Raw genomic sequence first — 18,993 nt, 5'->3', positions numbered from 1 at the left:
ATATGTTTCCAAAATTAATAAGAACTTTTGTTTAATTGGATTTTTTTTTTAAACTCGACAACATTAATATTTTTATAAGTAAAGAAAAGTCCACTACAATTTTCCAAAAAATAAGCAAACACTTTAAAAAAATCAATTTCTGAAGGCCTGATCGTTTTTACTTAGCCCTTTTGGTGGCCAATGTGACCTTCAGAATCCTGTCGTAACGTCTAGGCCGAGTTTAGGGTGTTACATTAATTCTCAACATTTATACATTGTGTCAATTTAGTATTGATTATAAAAAATTGAACCTTCAACGTTTACACATTGTCTAATAATTACACAATGTGTATTGAATTATGTTTTCTTATAAAAAAAAGGGGATAAAATTTGGTAATATGTAAATATTGAAGGCTAAAATTTTAGAAATTAAGACTAAATTGAGACAATGTATAAACGTTGAGGGCTAAATTTATAATTATGTCAATTTTAAAAATTATCACATCCTATTTCCATTTGCTCATTTGCTTTTTAACCATGGGCAACTAAAAAAGGAAAAAAATCAAATAATTGATAACTATTTTATAATTTCTCATAATTGAAAGACTATTATTATAGTTCACCTCATTTTTTCAAAATTATTAAAATATAAAATTACTAAAAAGAAACCATCAGAATTAATTAGAAAAATAATAGCCGAAATTCATTATGCATTTGAACTCTAAAAGTTCCTAAATCTTTTTAATTTTCATAATCATTTTTTAAAACATGTATGAGCATTCGGGTAACTATTAATGTAAAATATAACGTTATTACCCAAGTACCAATAAAAAAATCAAATTCATTAACCATTTTTAAGTTCAAATACCAGTTAAATTAAAAAAAAAATCCCAAGAACACGTTATGGTTAAAATATACATTAACCGCTCTTAAAATCTGGTTGACCAAGTGTGGACGTGCATTATTGGATAAGAAAAACACATCACTAATTTATAAAAAACAGAATAAAAAAATTCAGATATCAATATGACAGCAAATTTCTGTAGATACTCGAGTAAAAAAAAAAAAACATCAAATTCAAGTACAAAAGCTAGTTGATTATTTAAGCTTTGGGTGTCTTAAATTGAACTTGAACTTAAAAAAAAGGGGGAAAAATGGTTAGGCTCGAATATTCCCCAACTTCCATTCTATTCCTTCCTATTGGGAATTGCTTGTCAGTAAAAAAGAAAAGTTAAAGCCCAAATTTTAAATGAAAAGGGAGCAAAAATGAACCGTATGAATAGCTTACACCCCCAAGAAATGGAGTTTTGAAACAACTATCAAGTAAGCTGCACCATTCTTCAAATTTTGCTGCCATTCAACAGATTCCTATTCCTATTCCATGGTGAAGGTTTAGCTGATTAAATATCTGCAATTTTAACTCCCTTCCCTACCTTCACTCTAAACAGTTTATAAATGGGTTAGGTTTGAGTACACATTATCACCTGGAACCCCCTCCCCCCCCACAAAACCCTGTCAACCCAAATGGAGGCAAAACATTGATTACAACAACTTCCACTTTTTTTTTCTTCTTTTTACAAACAAATGCACAACATTGAAAATGATTGTCACTGAAGACCCCCAAAAAAATTTTGAAAAAGAAAGCAGCAAAAACAAAAACAGAAAGGAAAACGTGCAAAAAGAATCATATCATCCCAAATTGGAGTACATCTATGTTGTGTATTCTTCAATTATGTGTAATCATACTTTGTCCCAAACATTTCATGACCAACCAACTGCTGGCAAATTGATAAGGCCGCGAGTCAACTTTATCCCGGCTTTCTCTCTTTGCCCGTTAACCCTTCAACAAAACTTCATGGCTGAACCCTCTCATGGCCACTACTTAAAGATGCAGTTGATCTAGCTACTTGTGCACTTGCTATAGGCTTTTGTAGGGGCTTCAAAGCAGCCATAATTTCTGCAAATGTCGGCCTCAGTTTTGGATCTCTACAGTTTTAGAGAACATCAGTCAGTTCTGCCTATTGGTTGTAACACATATTTAGATGCATCTACATCTACAACCTATAGATTGCAAGGACCATGACACCATACAGTTCATCTCCATTCAACCTCATCATTCACCCAAGTTTAATGGTAAACATGTTTATATGATTAATCTTTTTAAAAAACAGTAAACTAGGACCATCAATGAATGTTAAATTAACTTATACTATCCATGGAATGATGAAGGTAGCTATCTGCAAGTGAATAAAATTTTCAGCACAACTTCTACAGGGTTAGCATAATTGTTAGTGTAATGCAAAATCAAAAGTAACTAAGAGAGAAACTTCAGACTACCAAATAAAGGTCAGGTTGAGATAACTAAGTGGCAAGATCTGTACAAAGTATAGATGGAAAATACAATTGATGTGGCCCACAATTCCCCAAAATTGTGCTAATTGTTTAGAATTAGCTCAATTCACAAGGGCTCAAAAGATTGGCTTGTAATACCAGCCAGATTGCCAACTACACATGCACCAAGATTGTAGTAACAAATCAACTTCTAAAAGTAGGTAGATTTTCAAACTAAAGGACTACCAAAATTATACAAATTGATAGTCTTTTTAATAGTTTAGCTTTCTTTCAGATACATGGGATTAGATGTCATCACCTGAAGCCACAACATGACAAGGCTTGAATGGGAAATAAAATAAATTTGAATTACCATCTATGTTGGAGGCTCAAACTTTCGTAAGGTCTTCAGGGTATGCAGGAAAATATGGATTAAAGCTTGTTTATAAAGAATCAAATTCAAGTTGGTATATAACTAAAACTAGCTTCAATAAATATATAAGTAAACCTTTCAACAAAATATACATACTAGGGCATTGATTTTCTCTTTTCTTCTTGTAAAGAATGTTATAGAAAGCAATGTAAAAGTAGCTAAGGCAACCTCCAAGAGTGGACATATAAATGGTCCAAAGTAAGGAAATTTGGCTCCATCAAGGTAGGACTCAGCAGATACAGGCATTGAGTCCACCCAAAATTCATACTTTATACTAATGTAAAAGGGTGTGTTTAATTTGGTCTCCACTAAGTTAGAAGCAAATTAACTTGTAGAATTAACAAACAATAAAACAAGGCAATAACATATCGACATGTTACTTAGTTTTGATTTTGGGGGAAAAAAATTGAGCAACACCAAATAATCCTAATCTTCTCTTTCCTTCCTATCTTTTTATTTAATTTTATACTCCATTCACTCAAGAAGTTGACTCTCACCAGATGCTAGAGAACGTAATGCTTACTCTTATCAGTTTTGTGAGACCTAACAGTGAAAGATACTTCTAAACTCCTTGCATCAACCACAAACTAGCATTGCATTTTCTTTAGAGCACAAAAAATGCTTTTCAAAATGTAGTCCCCAAGTATTACTTGGAACATATCGGAATGGCTCTAACTTTTCCAAATTTCCTACACTTAAAAACATTGTTACGTTATAGCTATAGATTCTTGGTCATAGATGGTGTACATGATATTAGGCTTAATTCTAGGATAGGATAGGGTTTGATTTGATTTCTTTTATTTATTTCCTATTGTAGACAATGAAATATAACACATTTCGATGATTTAGATATGTTGTGTTTTACATGCACTAGAAATTCATTATTGTGTACCTTATTGTTGTGCTTTATGCACCACTTTTCAGGGATTTGGATGGATATTCGTGTATCCAATTACGATTCTAAGTTTGGTTAACTAGGGCAATGTTTTGAAATGATTTGGTTGTGTATATGATGAATGAATTCATTAATGCTAAATATATGAGCATTTATGGTATGTAATGAATAAATATGTACATGATGTGGTATGAAAGGTTAATGTTCATATGCTTGTGATAGAAACATGCTGATATGTTTAATTGTATGATGCCTTTAATTTAATCAAATGTTAGTAGTATGTGAATATGAGTATGTGCTAGCATGCTTTTAATTTTGCAAATTATATATGGTATTATTGGAATTTCATTGAGCACCATTGAGCTTTGAAGAAAGCTCAGCATGCGCATTTGTATTCCATGTGCAGATTACAAGTTTTGAGAGGTGCTTCTTGAAGTCAAAACAGTGTCGCTTCTTGAAGTCTCAACTAATCAATTGCTTTTGTAAAGACATTTTGGCCTTTTTAATAGCTTTATGTACCTAGGCCTTATAATGCTATTATGGATGTTTTGACATTCCTTGTTGTTTCGGGGCACGTTGACATCATGGCACTTGATTTTGACACTATTGGTACTTATGATGCCCTTGTTTTGTTTAAATGTTGAGAATTACATTAATGTTGCATGTTAACCATGTTTAAACTACTTATATGGCCGAATTTTGATTTAATGAGTTTAAGGTTATGGATGTGTATGTTTTGACATGTTTTAGTGTGCTAAACTTGCTGGTATTGTTTGGTAATATGTCTAACATGTTTAGGAGTGTTTTGAGGCATGATTGCATGGTTTAGAAACTTATTTTTCTGCATTTTTGGGCTTGTCTCGAGACAGGACGAACATGTCTCGAGACAAGATGAGTAAATTTGAGCTAAGCATGTATTTTTGGGTGCATGTCTCAAGACATGGTAGGCAAAGTCTCAAGACATTGCTCATTGTCTCGCGACATTCGAAGTCAAAAGTCATAAAGTTAGTTTTAGGAGAGACAAGTCTCAAGACAACAAATCCTGTATCGATACATTAGACTAGGTATTGAGACATGGCTCATAGTTTTCGTATTTTAGGCCCCCAAGTTTTGTTTTAAAGCCTATTTGAGCTCAAATTTCATTTATAACATCTCAACAATGCTTGAATTGTATACTTGCATGTTATTAACTTGTATTTCAATACATTTGATTATATAATTGATCGTTCAAGTTGCTTCAGCGGCTAATGTGATGCTCATTATCTGACCAAGCTTCCAAACCGAGTAAGGGTGTTACACTCCAAGCTAGGGAGAAGACACACGAGCTTAATTTTTAATATTTTATTTTATTATTTTACGTTAATTTCACTTTATTTTATAATATTTAATTTTAAAGTATTAAATATATTTTTCGAAGAGCTAGGATTATTAGTTTCTTAAAGGTTAAGCTTAGGGTTAATAATAAAACTTTATTTGCAAGAAAGTTTAGTAACTTTCCTTGTAAGTAAGTCTATTACATATTTGATGTAACAGGCTTGCTGCAACAACTGATACATGCACATATGGGGCGAAATTTATAAAATTCCATTCAACGACTGCCAATTTTTAAGTTTGGAAAATCAGCCGACTTACGACGACTTTTTGAATAGGATCCAGACATTACTAGGTTGAGATGTCTTATAGATTCAAAGATCTATCTCTTAGCTTCAAAACGCACTTTAAATCACTCGATTTCGAGTTCGGAAATTCAAATTATGACCGTTTTAGTAAAAGCTGTGCCAGCAAAATTTCAAGATAGGATTATTATGAAAATTACGAATTTCGAACTTTTAATTCGAGTGTAAATCATATTGGACTCGATTTTTAAGCTTAATTTTTATTATATATGAACTCAATATTGTATTATTAGGTTACATTATTTTATTATTTATTTATTTGGAATTTTGGATTTTTAAAGTATTTTATGTTTTAGTTAATAAGAAAGTTTTAAAACTACTTCTTTATTTAGATTAATTAGAGTTTCACTATACTTGAGAATTTTGCTAACCTATAAGCCTTTTCATTGTTCATTATATCCACCATTGTTTTTGTTCATTAATAAAATTTTCAACTCTAGGAGTTAGTTTCTTTGTGCAAGATTGCTTTATTTTAAGATTCAATTTTCTTCTCGATCTTCTTCAAGGAGTCATAGAAATTCATTCTTCATCCTTCAATTTGCCAAAGATTATTTCTTGGAAGGTTGATTAGAACTATTAATTGAGTTTGTTCGAATTTATATCTCAAAGGGTTCAATTGAACATTTATCCATCTATCTATCATATCCATCAGTTTATTCTATCCATCTTCCACTTCTTATTCTATCTGTTTATTTATTATTTTAATTATTTATTTTTTATTCTTAAATTTTTTATTTTAGTTATTTTCTTTGTTTTTCTTGTTTTTCTAAATTTATTTGGTTTCTTCTTTTCAGGTCAGATCCGAATCTTTCTTTCTTGAGTCAAACAATTTGAATACGATTGTCTTCCGCTTGCTCCCTTATCAACAACTTTTCTAATTATTATCTTTAAATTAGTAAAGAAATCTCGAGGTTTTCTATAACCCTATGTTTTCTAAAGTTCCAACTTTCTAAAGTTCCAACTTTTCTAACTCGTTGTACAAACCTATTTATTTAATTAGGCTTGTTTTCTTCTCTAAACCACATCAAGGGCAATGTGAGGAAACAAGTAGTTAGGAGATATTTTAGGACAATAATTATAATTTTAGGAGTTAAATTCTCTGATTTATTCTCTTATTTCTTTCTTGACTTCCTGTATTCATTTAATAATATTGTTAGAGGGAAACTAATCTTTGTATATATATGGGAACACTATTGCTGAATAAAACATCATAAATTTTACCTCAAATGATAGTTACTAGCATATAAACCTAGGGGATACCATGGAACCAACAGATTGACTGCATTTTGAATTGACGAAATCAATCCATTGACCACTGAAAAGTGTCAAACAAAACTATCAAACTTCTACAGAATTTTTTTTTACAGCAAAACTTCATAAAAGAATCTGATAAATTCTAACATATGGAGGGAGAACAAATTATCCAATCTCTCTACACGTTTTTCTTTCTTCTAGTATCTCTCCCTACTCAAAACCTGAGAAAATAAATAATTCCATGTCTATTTATACAGGTCTAACTACTGAAATAGAAATCTATTTGGATAGTAACATTTCTTGGTGAATAACCAAGAGTTGCAACTCTTTAATTTATAATTAGGAGACAGAACTCTTATTAAAGACATGACCTTTCATTTAGGAAAGGTTATTTTGAAAATGTTTCGACAAATTCATGCACTCTTTAGTTGCAAATTGCTTGCAATTAAGGAATGCATGTTTTTTGGCACATACATAGGCATGTGACAAAGGTCTAAATCAACCTTTGAAGATTTAAAGAGCATAAATAAGGGACTGAAAATGACTATAAAGATAAAACCAGGGAAGTGTCAACTAAACTAATGAAAAAATTCAAAGAAAGAATCGGTCAGGCCAAATAACAGGTTCAGCGAACAAGCAATAGAAAATAGTTTGAAGCAACAATGTTTAAAAATATAGACCAAGTCAAAACATCAGCATCTAGAGTGTCCTTTTAATCTGCCCATTAACAAATGGAACTATAGCTACTATGGAACATAAATAGCATATCAAATCTAGGTTTAAGATATCGCATATGGTACTGTGCAACTATATGAACATGAGCTTATTGGACTTGGATGCATTAAATCACAAAAATATAGACCAAGTCAAAACATGAGCATCTAGACTAGAGTGTCCTTTTAATCTGCCCTTTAACAAATGGAACTATAGCTACTATGGAATATAAATAGAATGTCAAATCTAGGTTTAAGATATCGCAGATGGTACTGTGCAACTATATGAACATGAGCTTATTGGACTTGGATGCATTAAATCACAATATTTAATCAAAGACCAAAAGTTAAAGGCAGTAATAAAAATATACTCACGTCTGCCAACACCTTCTAATAATTTCTGCAATAGTCGGATCCATGTCATCAGGAATGTCAAGTCGACGATGCTGAAATCCTACTGCACCAACAACTTGCATTGGATTCATCCCTCCCCATGGTTGTCGTAATGTAGAGAGCTCCCATAAGATAACTCCGAAGCTATATACATCAGACCTGCATGTTGACCATATTTTATATGACCGCTAAATGATTCTCGGATGTTGATGAAAACAAAGATGTAAAATAGAGTGGGAAAAGAAAAAGCCTACTTCTCATTTGAAGGTTCATTTCGTAGTACTTCTGGAGCCATCCACTCAGCCTGGGTTAAATTCAAAGGTACATCATGTATGGTACAAATAAAAGTTGACATTGGCAAACAATGAAAAAACGCGGGTGATGTGCAGAGCATAATTGATGACATTAAAATCATTCTTTGTTCCAAATATCAAACAAGCAGACCCATTCTAATATATAGAATAAAACAAGAAGAAACTAAGCTACCAATAATATAATAGTTGCAACTTGCACCAGGATAACTTTTGGGATTACCCATAAATGGAACTTTTCCCCCCTCATGTACAAGTCTATTGTACTCTTATAACACTTGGCAAAAGAAATTTATCCCATGGCATAAAAACCTTCCATCAATAATTCCACTATTTCAAAAGGCATGTGGTTTTTCTAACTGTTTAATATTATTCAATTTGTTATCCTTTCATTTTAATCTAGTTATATTTAAGTAGCTCTACAGCTCGTTTATTGCAACATTATGAGATAAGAAAATAGCTAGGTGAGGATCTCAAACTCTGACATATGCAGAATTCCTTCACCCCCCTAATTTATTTATTTTTTCTAAATGTTATTCGGTCAACAGAAATTTTGAAGGAAAAATAGAATAGGGACAATAAGAAATGAGATTCCAAATTCTTCAAATAGTTTGTATTTAAGGATATATTAGTTCAATCCAACCCACCCACCCCTAGCCTTGCCACTCTCTCAAATTGATTTCCTTTGACATTGGTTCAAAATGATCAGCTATATATAACAGAAAATAAATGAATACGTATAAAGTATCCATACAAAAGAAAGGAGCAAACAAGTTGTTTGGCATTACCGTCCCTGCAGTTGACCTCGATGATAGATATGTGCTGTGCTTTATCCGTGATAAACCAAAATCACAAACCTAAATCAAATTTCATGCCTGGTTCAGTTAATCATAAAAGTTTCTAACGGGATCGGCAACAGCAAAGAAGAGACGAAGACAACCTTTACAACCCAATTTTTATCAACTAAAAGATTTGGGGTCTTCAAATCACGGTGTACTATCATCGGAGTGCAATTGTGCAGGTAATTCATTCCCCGAGCCTGAAAGTTCAAGCATCCAAAAGAGAAAGATACCCAGAAAAACCATCAAATGAACTTTAAGCAAACCAGATAAATAAAATATAAGACAAAAATAACATAATCATTCTGTGTGTGCATGTATGAGTGTCTATACATATAAGCACGGTTGTTTGTAAAACATTAAACTTCATATTAATCAGATATATTTTGAAAACATGACGACCTTACATATTAAATAACTTTAAATTATATGCCTTTAATTAGTTTCAGTTATTTGTGTATATGCAATTCAAAGTGCAACAATTAATTATTATTCAAATATAGATAAAAAGAAGAATGCAATTATATGTTTAATATATAAGCATCGTTTAAAAATAAAATGAAAAAACAAAATTCACCACACATTGCATATGACATAAGATATTAGTAATAATAAAATAACAGAACCATACAGCATCAAGTGCCATTCTCAAACGCCTCCGCTCATCTAATTGATTGTTTGGCCGGTGGAGTAACCTATACAAACTACCTCTGCAAATAAGCAAGATGCAAAAGTGCTTAGACAGAATATATCTATCAAAGAGAATAAATGAACTGCTAAGCCTCAGCAACTAAGAAATAAGAAAGAAAAATAAAAGATTCAAAAACCAAAAGAACAAGAACAAAAGAAAAGAAAAATAAAAGATTCAAAAACCAAAAGAACAAGAACAAAAGAAACCAACAATTCCAAGATGAGGAAGTTCAGAATCAAGAACATGCCTCGAACAGAAGTTTATTCATTAGGGTAAAATTCAGCTTACGGTAATTTCAGCTTTTAGCCCTCTTCTTCTTTTTCTCACAATTCAATTGCTAATAAAATACTGGCACATGACTCAATGATGAGGATTTATGGAATAGCTCTACTTGCAAGTTAAAGCATCTTTTCCCTTAAGCTACTCAGAGAATAACTAGTTCTCATAATCTATTTTAGAAAGTCACCACAAGAAGTTATTCAAAAGTATCATGTTGTAGTATACGATGAAAAGTAAAATCAGACCGTTTTCTCAAAATGGAAATAAAATTCCTATAAAATTATGATAGGAAATAGTGACAACATACCTATGAAGAAATTCTGTTACAATTGAAAGGTTTGGAGGACGAGTTACAGCTCCCATGAAAAGAACAACATTGGGATGTCTTAATTTTTTCATGATTAGGACCTGCAAAGTTGGTTAAAAGTGGAAAACAAAGGCTTTAGTTCCTCATGAAAACAGGCAATAACTTTTAGGGTTTCCTTGGGTTCAACCAGTCTGGTAAGCGGTATGGACCTTGAGCTTTGAAAATCAGAACCATTCATTAAGCCTACTTTTTGTACAGTTTTCCTAAACGAAATGGAATGGTAGTCAAGAATCAGTACAATAAATTTCTTCTATTATACATAATAAAATTTTATTTTATCGGGCTAAGCTGTTGGAGTTTTTGCATGCTTTAGCAGGCTTAACCCACCATAATACTTCTAAAAGTGGTGCGCTGAGATATCAGAACATGAAGTGAGATAATGAGCTGGCAAGGCTTCTCGGCCCTTGGACAACTCTAGCCATAATGGCCACCAGAGAAGTATAGATAGACATAAAGAGGGGCAATATTGACTCAATTTAGGTATCAAAGATGGTCCGAAGTTGCATGGTAATCAGTAACTGAAGGTTAAAACATCTCCAATGACATTAAAAACAAGCCAAATTAGGCTTTGGCATAGGGCAAGTAGATGAAAACAATAGCAACAGGATAGATAGGAAAGGCCAATACCTCGCTTTTAAATTCTTCAAGTAATTCCCCAGATATGTCTTGATCCAGGAACTTTTTCACAGCAACTTCCTACGAAATCGAAGAGTGAGAAAATTGTTAATATTCTCCTTCAAAACAGAGCAACATAAGATAGAAAATTTTATCCAGTGCAAGGGTTAGGCAACAAATGATTTCCATTCAAAAGGCGGGAAAGAAACCACTCATGCTACAACATTGATTGACAATCAAATTGACATCGTGTATAAACAAGCTAACCTTTGTGAATGAAATAATTCATAGTTAACAAATATGGAATGCATTATCTGGCAATACCAGTTAAATAAGATAGAAAAGAATCATGAAATATCATAGTTGCGGTAGCCTATCCAAAATTTATTTAGATATATAAATGAAACAGAACCGGGAGTCAGAATTTGTTTGGGAACTGCTAATTTTCAGTAGTGTAATATCCGATCTAAAACCAACTTGTAATCAGTAAAGAAGCTAAACACGAAAATAAGATCGGAGAAAAATTATAAAAAGATGAGGGCTAACAACAATTAACACTCCATGTGGAAGCCCAACACTACAACTCAAAGGAAATGGCCCTAGCATGCGGATGATAAATAAGAACAAACAACTCGGCCTTACTATTTTGAAGCTATCAACCAAAAACCAATTAGCAACATGCAGAAAGGCCAACCTCAATACAAGCCCCATAATGAACTCTAAACTTAAACCGAGAGATATCACACTTTCCACTTAACATGTGTTAAATAGACTGAACATGCAATGCTTAATTGGAACAAACTCAATTTAATTTTCAATGTCTGAGTTCTGTTACCACTCTCCAAATAAGACAGGGGATAGATCAAGGCAAATTTACTCTACTTAGAATTGTTACCGTGAAATATAATGACATTCCAACTAGGTATCTATCAGCTTGACAATGCTGAACTTTGAACGAAACGAGGACCACAAACAGGCCCAAAAAAGTGTTCACACAAGCATAAAACCATCAAGAGGTTCTGTTTCAGCTGAATCTTTAAAAATGATATTATATGATGGCCATCATATCCCCAATCTTGGTCCTGAAGAAAATTTGATTGCATTACTTAATCTCCAAGTCAAAAGTTAAAATGGGTTTGAAATTGTAAGATCGATATATCTTAAGATATACATTACTCTTTTACCAACTAACACAAAGCTCATTTAAGAAAGAGAATACATGAAAGTTTGAGGAAGTAAATTTCGCAAATCAGTGTTTCCCATATTTATTTCTACTAATAATAAGTAAAAATCACAACAATTAGCCAAAGGATCTTGTGAAGCCTGACAGATTGGTTACCAAACACATGATACAAGGAAAAAGACTTAAGATTCAATTTCAATATGCTCTTCGAATAATATCTTGCACTATACTCATTTTTTGTGCAAGTTTTTCTTAAAATCCCATTGTCTTCAAGCCAATCTTTTCAATGAAGTCTCCTGTATTCTTTTAAGCCACATTAGCAGCTTATATTTTGTAGCTTACAGCCTTACACCCAAAAAGGTTATTGCAAATCATCCAAGTGAACTTACCAGCCAATAAGCATGATAGAAAATCATCCATTCTATATATGATAGTAGAACATTCTTAATGTTTCTCAATGACAGCAAAAATAAAATATTTAGACCCAGAAGGACATTAGACATAAAAACTAAGCACGAGAAAACTCACAGTCCCATGCCAGTCTCCACGATAAACCTCACCATATGATCCTGCAACAGAAAAGATGCACCCAAATAAAGGTAATAGATCACATTAACTGAAAAAAACTGCAATCAAAATATCTACCCAAGAAAAAGCATGGATATATAGGAATTGAATTGGTCAATACCAAGTCCAATACGCTCGCCCAAGGTGATATCCTCCCATGGAATCTCACAATCTGCAATATCTTCAAGTGCAACATCCGACTTTGAACTATCATTACCAGCTGATTTATCAGATATTCTCTCACCTTCAGAATTGACCCCCAAAGCATCATGCTCCCTTTCACCACTACCTCGTGGCTCACTGCCAGCTGAGTCAGCAACTACATCATTATGCTCATTTTGCTTAGACACCGCTGCACTAGTTGCCACCATAGCAGCAGCAGCAGTAGCAGCAGCTGCTACAGGAAGTTCAACATTTGAATCAGTGCAAGACTTTGATGCAGCAACTACCATTGAAGATGCAACAACAGCAGCCGCTGCTGCCGCTGCTGCAGCAACTGGAACATTTCTGGAATATTGAATGGGAACTGCATCAACTTGTGATGACACAGGAGGTCCAATGGCTTCCCTGGTATCCACTGGATAAGTGATCCTTAGGCCTTCCCCATGTATAAGATGCTCAGGTTGGTTATGAGGAGAGCTTGCTTTAGCATATACTTTGCGATGGGGTAGAGGAGGCAAGCAATGAGAAGGTCCAAAATCATTTTGATTCTTAGCTTCACGAAGCCCAGTGCTCTGTCTGCTTTCATCCTTAGTCTCAGCTGACAACCTGACTTCAACAGTCGATCTAGCTAACTGCTCGGAATAAATCTCAGTAAATAAGTTGGGAGGAGCGACAACACCACTCTCAAGCAATACATCATGAAGCTTTTGAGCTAATTGTGGATTCTCCTTGGCAGCATCAATCATATACTGTGAGACATCTTTCACCTTCATCCTACGCACGGCAGGAGAGCTAATACCTTCTGTCCAGGAAGGAGATCTCGCATGTGCATAAGGATAACTAGGTCTGTTTGGAAGCTCTCGAACAAGCACCTTCTCCATGTTGTAAGGGACTTTCAGGTCTTCTATGGGTTCCTTGGATTGCTCCAGTTTTGTAGTTGCCCCAGATAAATCTACAAAAGCATTAAAATCACCTCTTTCATCAGATTGGTTTCCTCCAGCAGCAAAATTTTTTAACCTGGATCTCCTCTCCATTGTCCCAAATTCAGAATTATCTTCAATAGAACTCCCAACCCCACTACTAGAAGAGGCCATATGAGATGAATCAATGTCTCTAGACAAAGGACTGGAAAAGAAAGAATCATCATATTCCACATGAGATCCAGCTACATCAGAAGGAATAAGTGTGCCAGGATCAGCCATTAGGTCAACAATGTATTCCCTGAAAAACATATGAACCCCTTTGATAAATAGTTGAGTTTTTGCAACCTATTTCAACAATTTTCAAACCTAGAAGCACTTCTAGCCTACTCTAGCCTACAGAAAATCTAGTCAACCAACGTTTGAATAAGAATGCAAGAATCACAATGCAAATCCAGAAATAGACATACATATATGTATGAAAAATATAGACGTCTGTATACAAGGTAGTACAGAACATAATCAAACAAAAGAAATACATTGAATCAAATGAAATCATCTACAGTTGCCTACATAAGAAATGATAAAATATGTTCTACTGCCGAACAAAAAGAACTTGTAAGGTAAAAAAAAATAAAAATATATATCATAATAGAAATCACCTTCCATCATCAATCTTCACAAAATTTATTGCTACGTCGTCAGAACCTGTGTATCTCTGACCCTTCACCAACCGGCAAGGAATGCCAGCACTGTCAGCCAAAACCTAGGCAACCACAAAGAAACAACCATTACTTACAGAGAAGTTTTCAAAGATCATCACAATCACGCCATAAACCAAACTACTCTTCCTAAAGGCAAGTATGCGAGAGGTGGGTGCTCATTGTACATGACCTAAAACAAATAAGCAACATGAATGGGACAAGTTTTGTGGGTGGGAAAAAAGCAACAATGAAGAGCATCAAACTAACCAAAAATATCTAAAGCGCATGCTGGAGAATGATATGCTTAGAGGGCCATTTTGAAATCATTAACTGCTTCCACTTCTCCTGACAATCATAGTTATTTGTACTGGAAATATCTAATAAACTATCAACATCACTGAACTAATTGTCAATTCCAACAACATGGCATTGGTTGTATGGAATTATTTTTTTTCATTGTTCTTGTAAATCTTGAGAAATCCAGTTAGCACTTGGCAGGCTAACACCTGAATAAAAAGAAAAGAAAAATAAACAAACGGGGCAAATACCTTGAATAACAATGCACGATGACGAGCCAACCCAATTGTTAAAGAGCCAAGAGGCAAAACCATGCTGCCCAGGGTAGCTTTTAAACTGTAACTAAGACTTCTCCAGGCTCGTGACATATTGTCTGGATCAGCAACAGGTCCACCCATATAATCAGAAACTAGAACTGCAAGTTTTTGCACCAGATTGCTGCTTACAAAAGCCAAAGGTTCTGATCTTAACTTTGCAGTCATCACTAGTGCTTTTCGTTCAAGTTTCAACAAATTTGCATCAAAAGCCCTATTGACCAAAACTGCTTCCTGAGAGACATTGTCCAACACCGACGTCCCTTGCAGAATAAGAAGTGAAGGCATTCTTTCTGAAGTGGATTCAGTTAGAATTCCATACAGATCATAAAAGCCATCCAGGATCTTGTCATCATAATCAAGGGAATTATAATTCTGTGAAGCACGGACAAATCTACGATATGAGCTGGGTTAGCAAGGAATAAACATATAGCAAATAAACCCCAGAAAGCTAACTCGGCAGTGGGAAGGAATCTAGCAATCAAAAGTAGATATTCAGAAAATCCAAAATGATACACTAGCAAATTTAGCCATAATAATCCAATGTTCAAATGTTTTTTTTTTTTTAAACACTCAATAAAATTCTAACCATTCAGAAAAGCAATTAAACCACTTCTGACTTTTGGAGTTATAGATGACCTTTGTATATAAGTTAAAACCATAATTACCGAGAATCACTTAAAATATTTAGCGCCATGAATATCTTATTTATATGACATCAAAAATCAAATTTTGGAGTACACCACAAGTTCACTAAAATATGACCTGGAATAATCTAACAACAGTTGATAAAATCTTCCTTGATTTGAAAGAGCAATCCAAATCTAATTGAATTTGAATCCTAAAAAATAAAGTTAAAAAACAACAGCTTGAACCCAACCCCCAAAAATATCAAATTCAAAATTCCAAACCCAAGATTACTTAAATCTAAAGCAACTGGAAAACAAAAAGACCGAGATTTGATTCAACCCTCTAATTGCTCGACTTTCACATTTAATTTCTTGGAAGAATAACAAAATAAGCAAAGTTCATGAGTTCAGTGTAATACATAAACCAGACTATTACAGTGAAAGTCTCAAAACATATGCTTTTCACAATGGATTGAAAGGATCCATGAGCTTACAAATATAATTTAGTATGTCCATTCAACTAAGAAGCAGCAATGATAAACTTACAAAAGAGCTTTATCTAAAAGACCAATTTCAGTTTCTGACTATGTTAGCTGATGATAAGAAATAAATGGATTATGGACTTAACACTTAAAAGAACAGAATGTCAGACGATGATTTAAATAAACCTTGAGGCTAGATCTAAATGGGATAAATTCAAGTCCAATAAGATTAACCAACAGACAAGAAATAAACAACTAGCCAAAATGAAAAACCCTCATACTAATTCCTAAAAAAAAGCCATCAAAATCGAAGATTATGAAACTAGATGTCCCTAGACTTTTGCCAGCATATACCTAGTTTCAATGATAAGCCTTCTCAACATTTTACCAACTCTAGCAAAAGGTTGTCACCAGTGACTTGAACCACAATACTGCCTTTCTATTGGGAAGATGATAAATGTAAAGCGGCACTAATAGGGAATTTGGAAACTTTGCTTAAGCTTTGATGATGCTATTTAAATCATATTTCTTAGTGGAATGAAAAAATGAAAAGGATCACGACTCACAATCACCACAAGCGCAAGGGAGACCCCTCCTCAGAACATTATTGAATTTGGTTTTGAAAGTATTTCTCCCCTTAAAGCATAAATTACCGTCATGCCAGAAATTTATATGCCAAACTTTTCCAATTTACGAAATAAAGTTTACATGCAGTTCAAGATGAAACAGAAAAGAAATATAAATAAATTAAGGAGAAAAGATAATATACATTTCATGCAATGCAAAACAGTTGGCTAAAGCTAGCTAAACCTATAGTATATACTTGGATAAATTGCTTAAACTCAACCGAGATAATTAGATTAAAGAAAGGAATGAAGAGGGAAACATACCCAATATCTATATGCAATAACTTCAGCTGGGGTATTCTCTGGAGCACAAGAGCCTAAACTAATTTGCTTAACAGCTTCAATCTGAGCTGCCTCAGGATCCTCTCTGGCACTCAACTCCAAAGCCAGTTGTATTTGATATTCCTCTTCTACATCAGGATCCCTTGAGTTACTAGACCCTGAATCACGCCTTACTGCATCCAAAGCAGCCTCTAAAGCACTAGTAGTAGCTAAATCAGCAGGGTCCATAGTTTCCTCCCTCTTCACATTTGAAGAAGATGGTGGACTGGGACTTTTTCTATTAGCAACTGAATTTAACCAATTGGAAAGACCAGATAATGGTTTATTGTTGTCAGGACTATGATGAGGCCTTGACTGTAAAGGCCTATCACTAGATGATGATACATCACTGGACTTGTTACTCTTCGATGAAGTTGACCCTTGTACATCTTCCGATTGATTAGACATCATATGCAGTTTCTTGAGGAAGTTCTTCATATTATTTCACTAAGATATAGCAGCCAATGCTAAAGAAATAAAAATCTGGCCATAAACATCTCCATTGTCTTGGACCAAGCATGAAATCTAAAGTTCAAACTAATCCAAAAACAAATTTAAGAACCCCCTTTTTTTAAAAAAAACCCAATTACCTTCCACCTCTCGAGATTTCCCAAAAAATCAACCCATCAAATCCAAAATCCAAAACCACCATAATCACAAAACAACCAAGCAAAGTTAGTCAAATATCAGAAAGACCCAGATACTTCAGTTCAAAGGAAACACCCCCACTTTCCTCATACAAAGAAATCCACCAAAAAAAAAAAAAGAAGAGTTTAACAGCATACAAAGAAGTAAACACTTTCTTTCAACTTCAACAACTAAATAAAAAACAACAAAAAATTCCAATACCCAGATTAAGAAAAAGAATGGATCTTCCTTTTTCGGATATAGATAGTAGAGAAGAAAGCATAGAAAAGGGGAGTAGTTTGGAAAATATATATATATATTTAAAAACAAGTAGTGAAGGTAAACACTAAACAGAGGGTAGAGAGAGAGAGAGAGAGAAGGAGCAAAGGACTAACAAGTGGGATTGTAGGACCTCTCGAAAAACAACAACAAACTCTGACCCACTTGATTTATAGAGGCAACAGCCAACAAGGATTTTCGAGGTCCCAAATGAAAAAGGAAAAAAAGTTTTCCAGTTTTTGGTGGCAAAAATACTTTCTTTTTCTTTCTTTGTTTCTTTCTTTCTCTCTATCTCTATCTCTCTCTCTATATTCTTGTCGTCCCCAAACTCTGGTTACAACTTGGAAGGTGGTGGCATGAGCTGGAAATTTGAGGTTAATGGAATCATATTTAACCATGAACTTCATTTCAATGACTTGCTGATGCTTTTTTTCTGTTCTTTGTGGTGAATAATTATTTAAGGATTTTAAAAAATAAAAAATTAAATAAATGGTTAAAATAATTTTTTTATAAAATTAGAGGATTAAAAAAAGTCATTTACTTTTTATTATTATTGTTTGGTTTTGGGTTTCTTCTGCCTATTTTTAACGTGATTTTCGTTTTGTCAGCTTCTATTCGATACCAAGTTTGAAGCCAAAAAGTTGTTCTAACTGCTATTGCCATGAAATTTACTGCAACGGAAAGTAAAAAAAATGTTTTTTTTTTCTTTTTTTGAAGATTACACCTTCTGTAAAGCAATAACAAATTACGGCCGCTTTTGTAAAGCTTTTCATTTTTTGTAAAATTTTAAGGTTAAAATGTGCAATTAGTATCTATACTTATCTAGAATTTGAAATTTAGTCCCTATACTTTAAAAGTTAAAATTTCAATCCTCTTATTTTTTCAATTTAAAATTGTAGTCCAATCATTATCGTTATTTGTAATTTTGTCAAAATTTGTCAATTTTACAATTTTAATTTGTTGTCAATCATATTCAATATTATACTAAAACAGTCTTATCAATATGCCAACTTGACAAATTTTGACAAAAAGTATCAAGAATATTAATGATTTGAACTAAAACTTTAAATTAAAAATAAAAAGACTTAATTTTTAACCTCTTAATT

The 18,993-nt window shown here is 33.4% G+C and overlaps 1 protein-coding gene across 3 annotated transcripts; it reads right to left on the bottom strand.

Moving 5' to 3' along the window:
* Positions 1 to 1,517: 1,517 nt before the first annotated feature.
* Positions 1,518 to 18,328, bottom strand: LOC108456691 (probable serine/threonine-protein kinase SIS8). Of its 3 annotated transcripts, none has more exons than XM_017755286.2 (13): positions 16,925 to 18,321; positions 14,861 to 15,298; positions 14,271 to 14,374; positions 12,648 to 13,909; positions 12,488 to 12,528; positions 10,789 to 10,857; positions 10,102 to 10,202; positions 9,456 to 9,534; positions 8,926 to 9,024; positions 8,774 to 8,842; positions 7,929 to 7,978; positions 7,657 to 7,833; positions 1,518 to 1,965 (listed from the first exon to the last, which is right to left on the bottom strand). In XM_017755286.2, exons 1-13 carry the CDS (start codon positions 17,417 to 17,419, stop codon positions 1,833 to 1,835), a joined length of 3,117 nt encoding a protein of 1,038 aa, XP_017610775.1. In that variant the 5' UTR covers positions 17,420 to 18,321; the 3' UTR covers positions 1,518 to 1,832. The 3 variants fall into 3 exon arrangements, with proteins under 3 accessions (XP_017610775.1, XP_017610776.1, XP_052874811.1); XM_017755287.2 differs by having other exon boundaries at positions 14,861 to 15,317; positions 16,925 to 17,066; XM_053018851.1 differs by lacking the exon at positions 1,518 to 1,965 and adding an exon at positions 5,967 to 6,789 and having other exon boundaries at positions 16,925 to 18,328.
* Positions 18,329 to 18,993: the final 665 nt, after the last annotated feature.

This window comes from Gossypium arboreum, chromosome 9 (assembly GCF_025698485.1).
Source record: "Gossypium arboreum isolate Shixiya-1 chromosome 9, ASM2569848v2, whole genome shotgun sequence".
Taxonomy (NCBI): Eukaryota; Viridiplantae; Streptophyta; class Magnoliopsida; order Malvales; family Malvaceae; genus Gossypium; species Gossypium arboreum.
This window is presented reverse-complemented; position numbering and strand designations above follow the sequence as displayed.

Excerpts from the sequence above, each read along its gene's own strand:
- LOC108456691 (XM_017755286.2), bottom strand. The coding sequence starts at position 17,419 with ATGAAGAACTTCCTCAAGAAACTGCATATGATGTCTAATCAATCGGAA. Across the intron at positions 13,910-14,270 it reads GTGAAGATTGATGATGGAAG|GGAATACATTGTTGACCTAA; the intron begins GTGATTTCTATT and ends TATGTTTTTCAG. Across the intron at positions 7,979-8,773 it reads CGAGGTCAACTGCAGGGACG|GCTGAGTGGATGGCTCCAGA; the intron begins GTAATGCCAAAC and ends AATTTAACCCAG.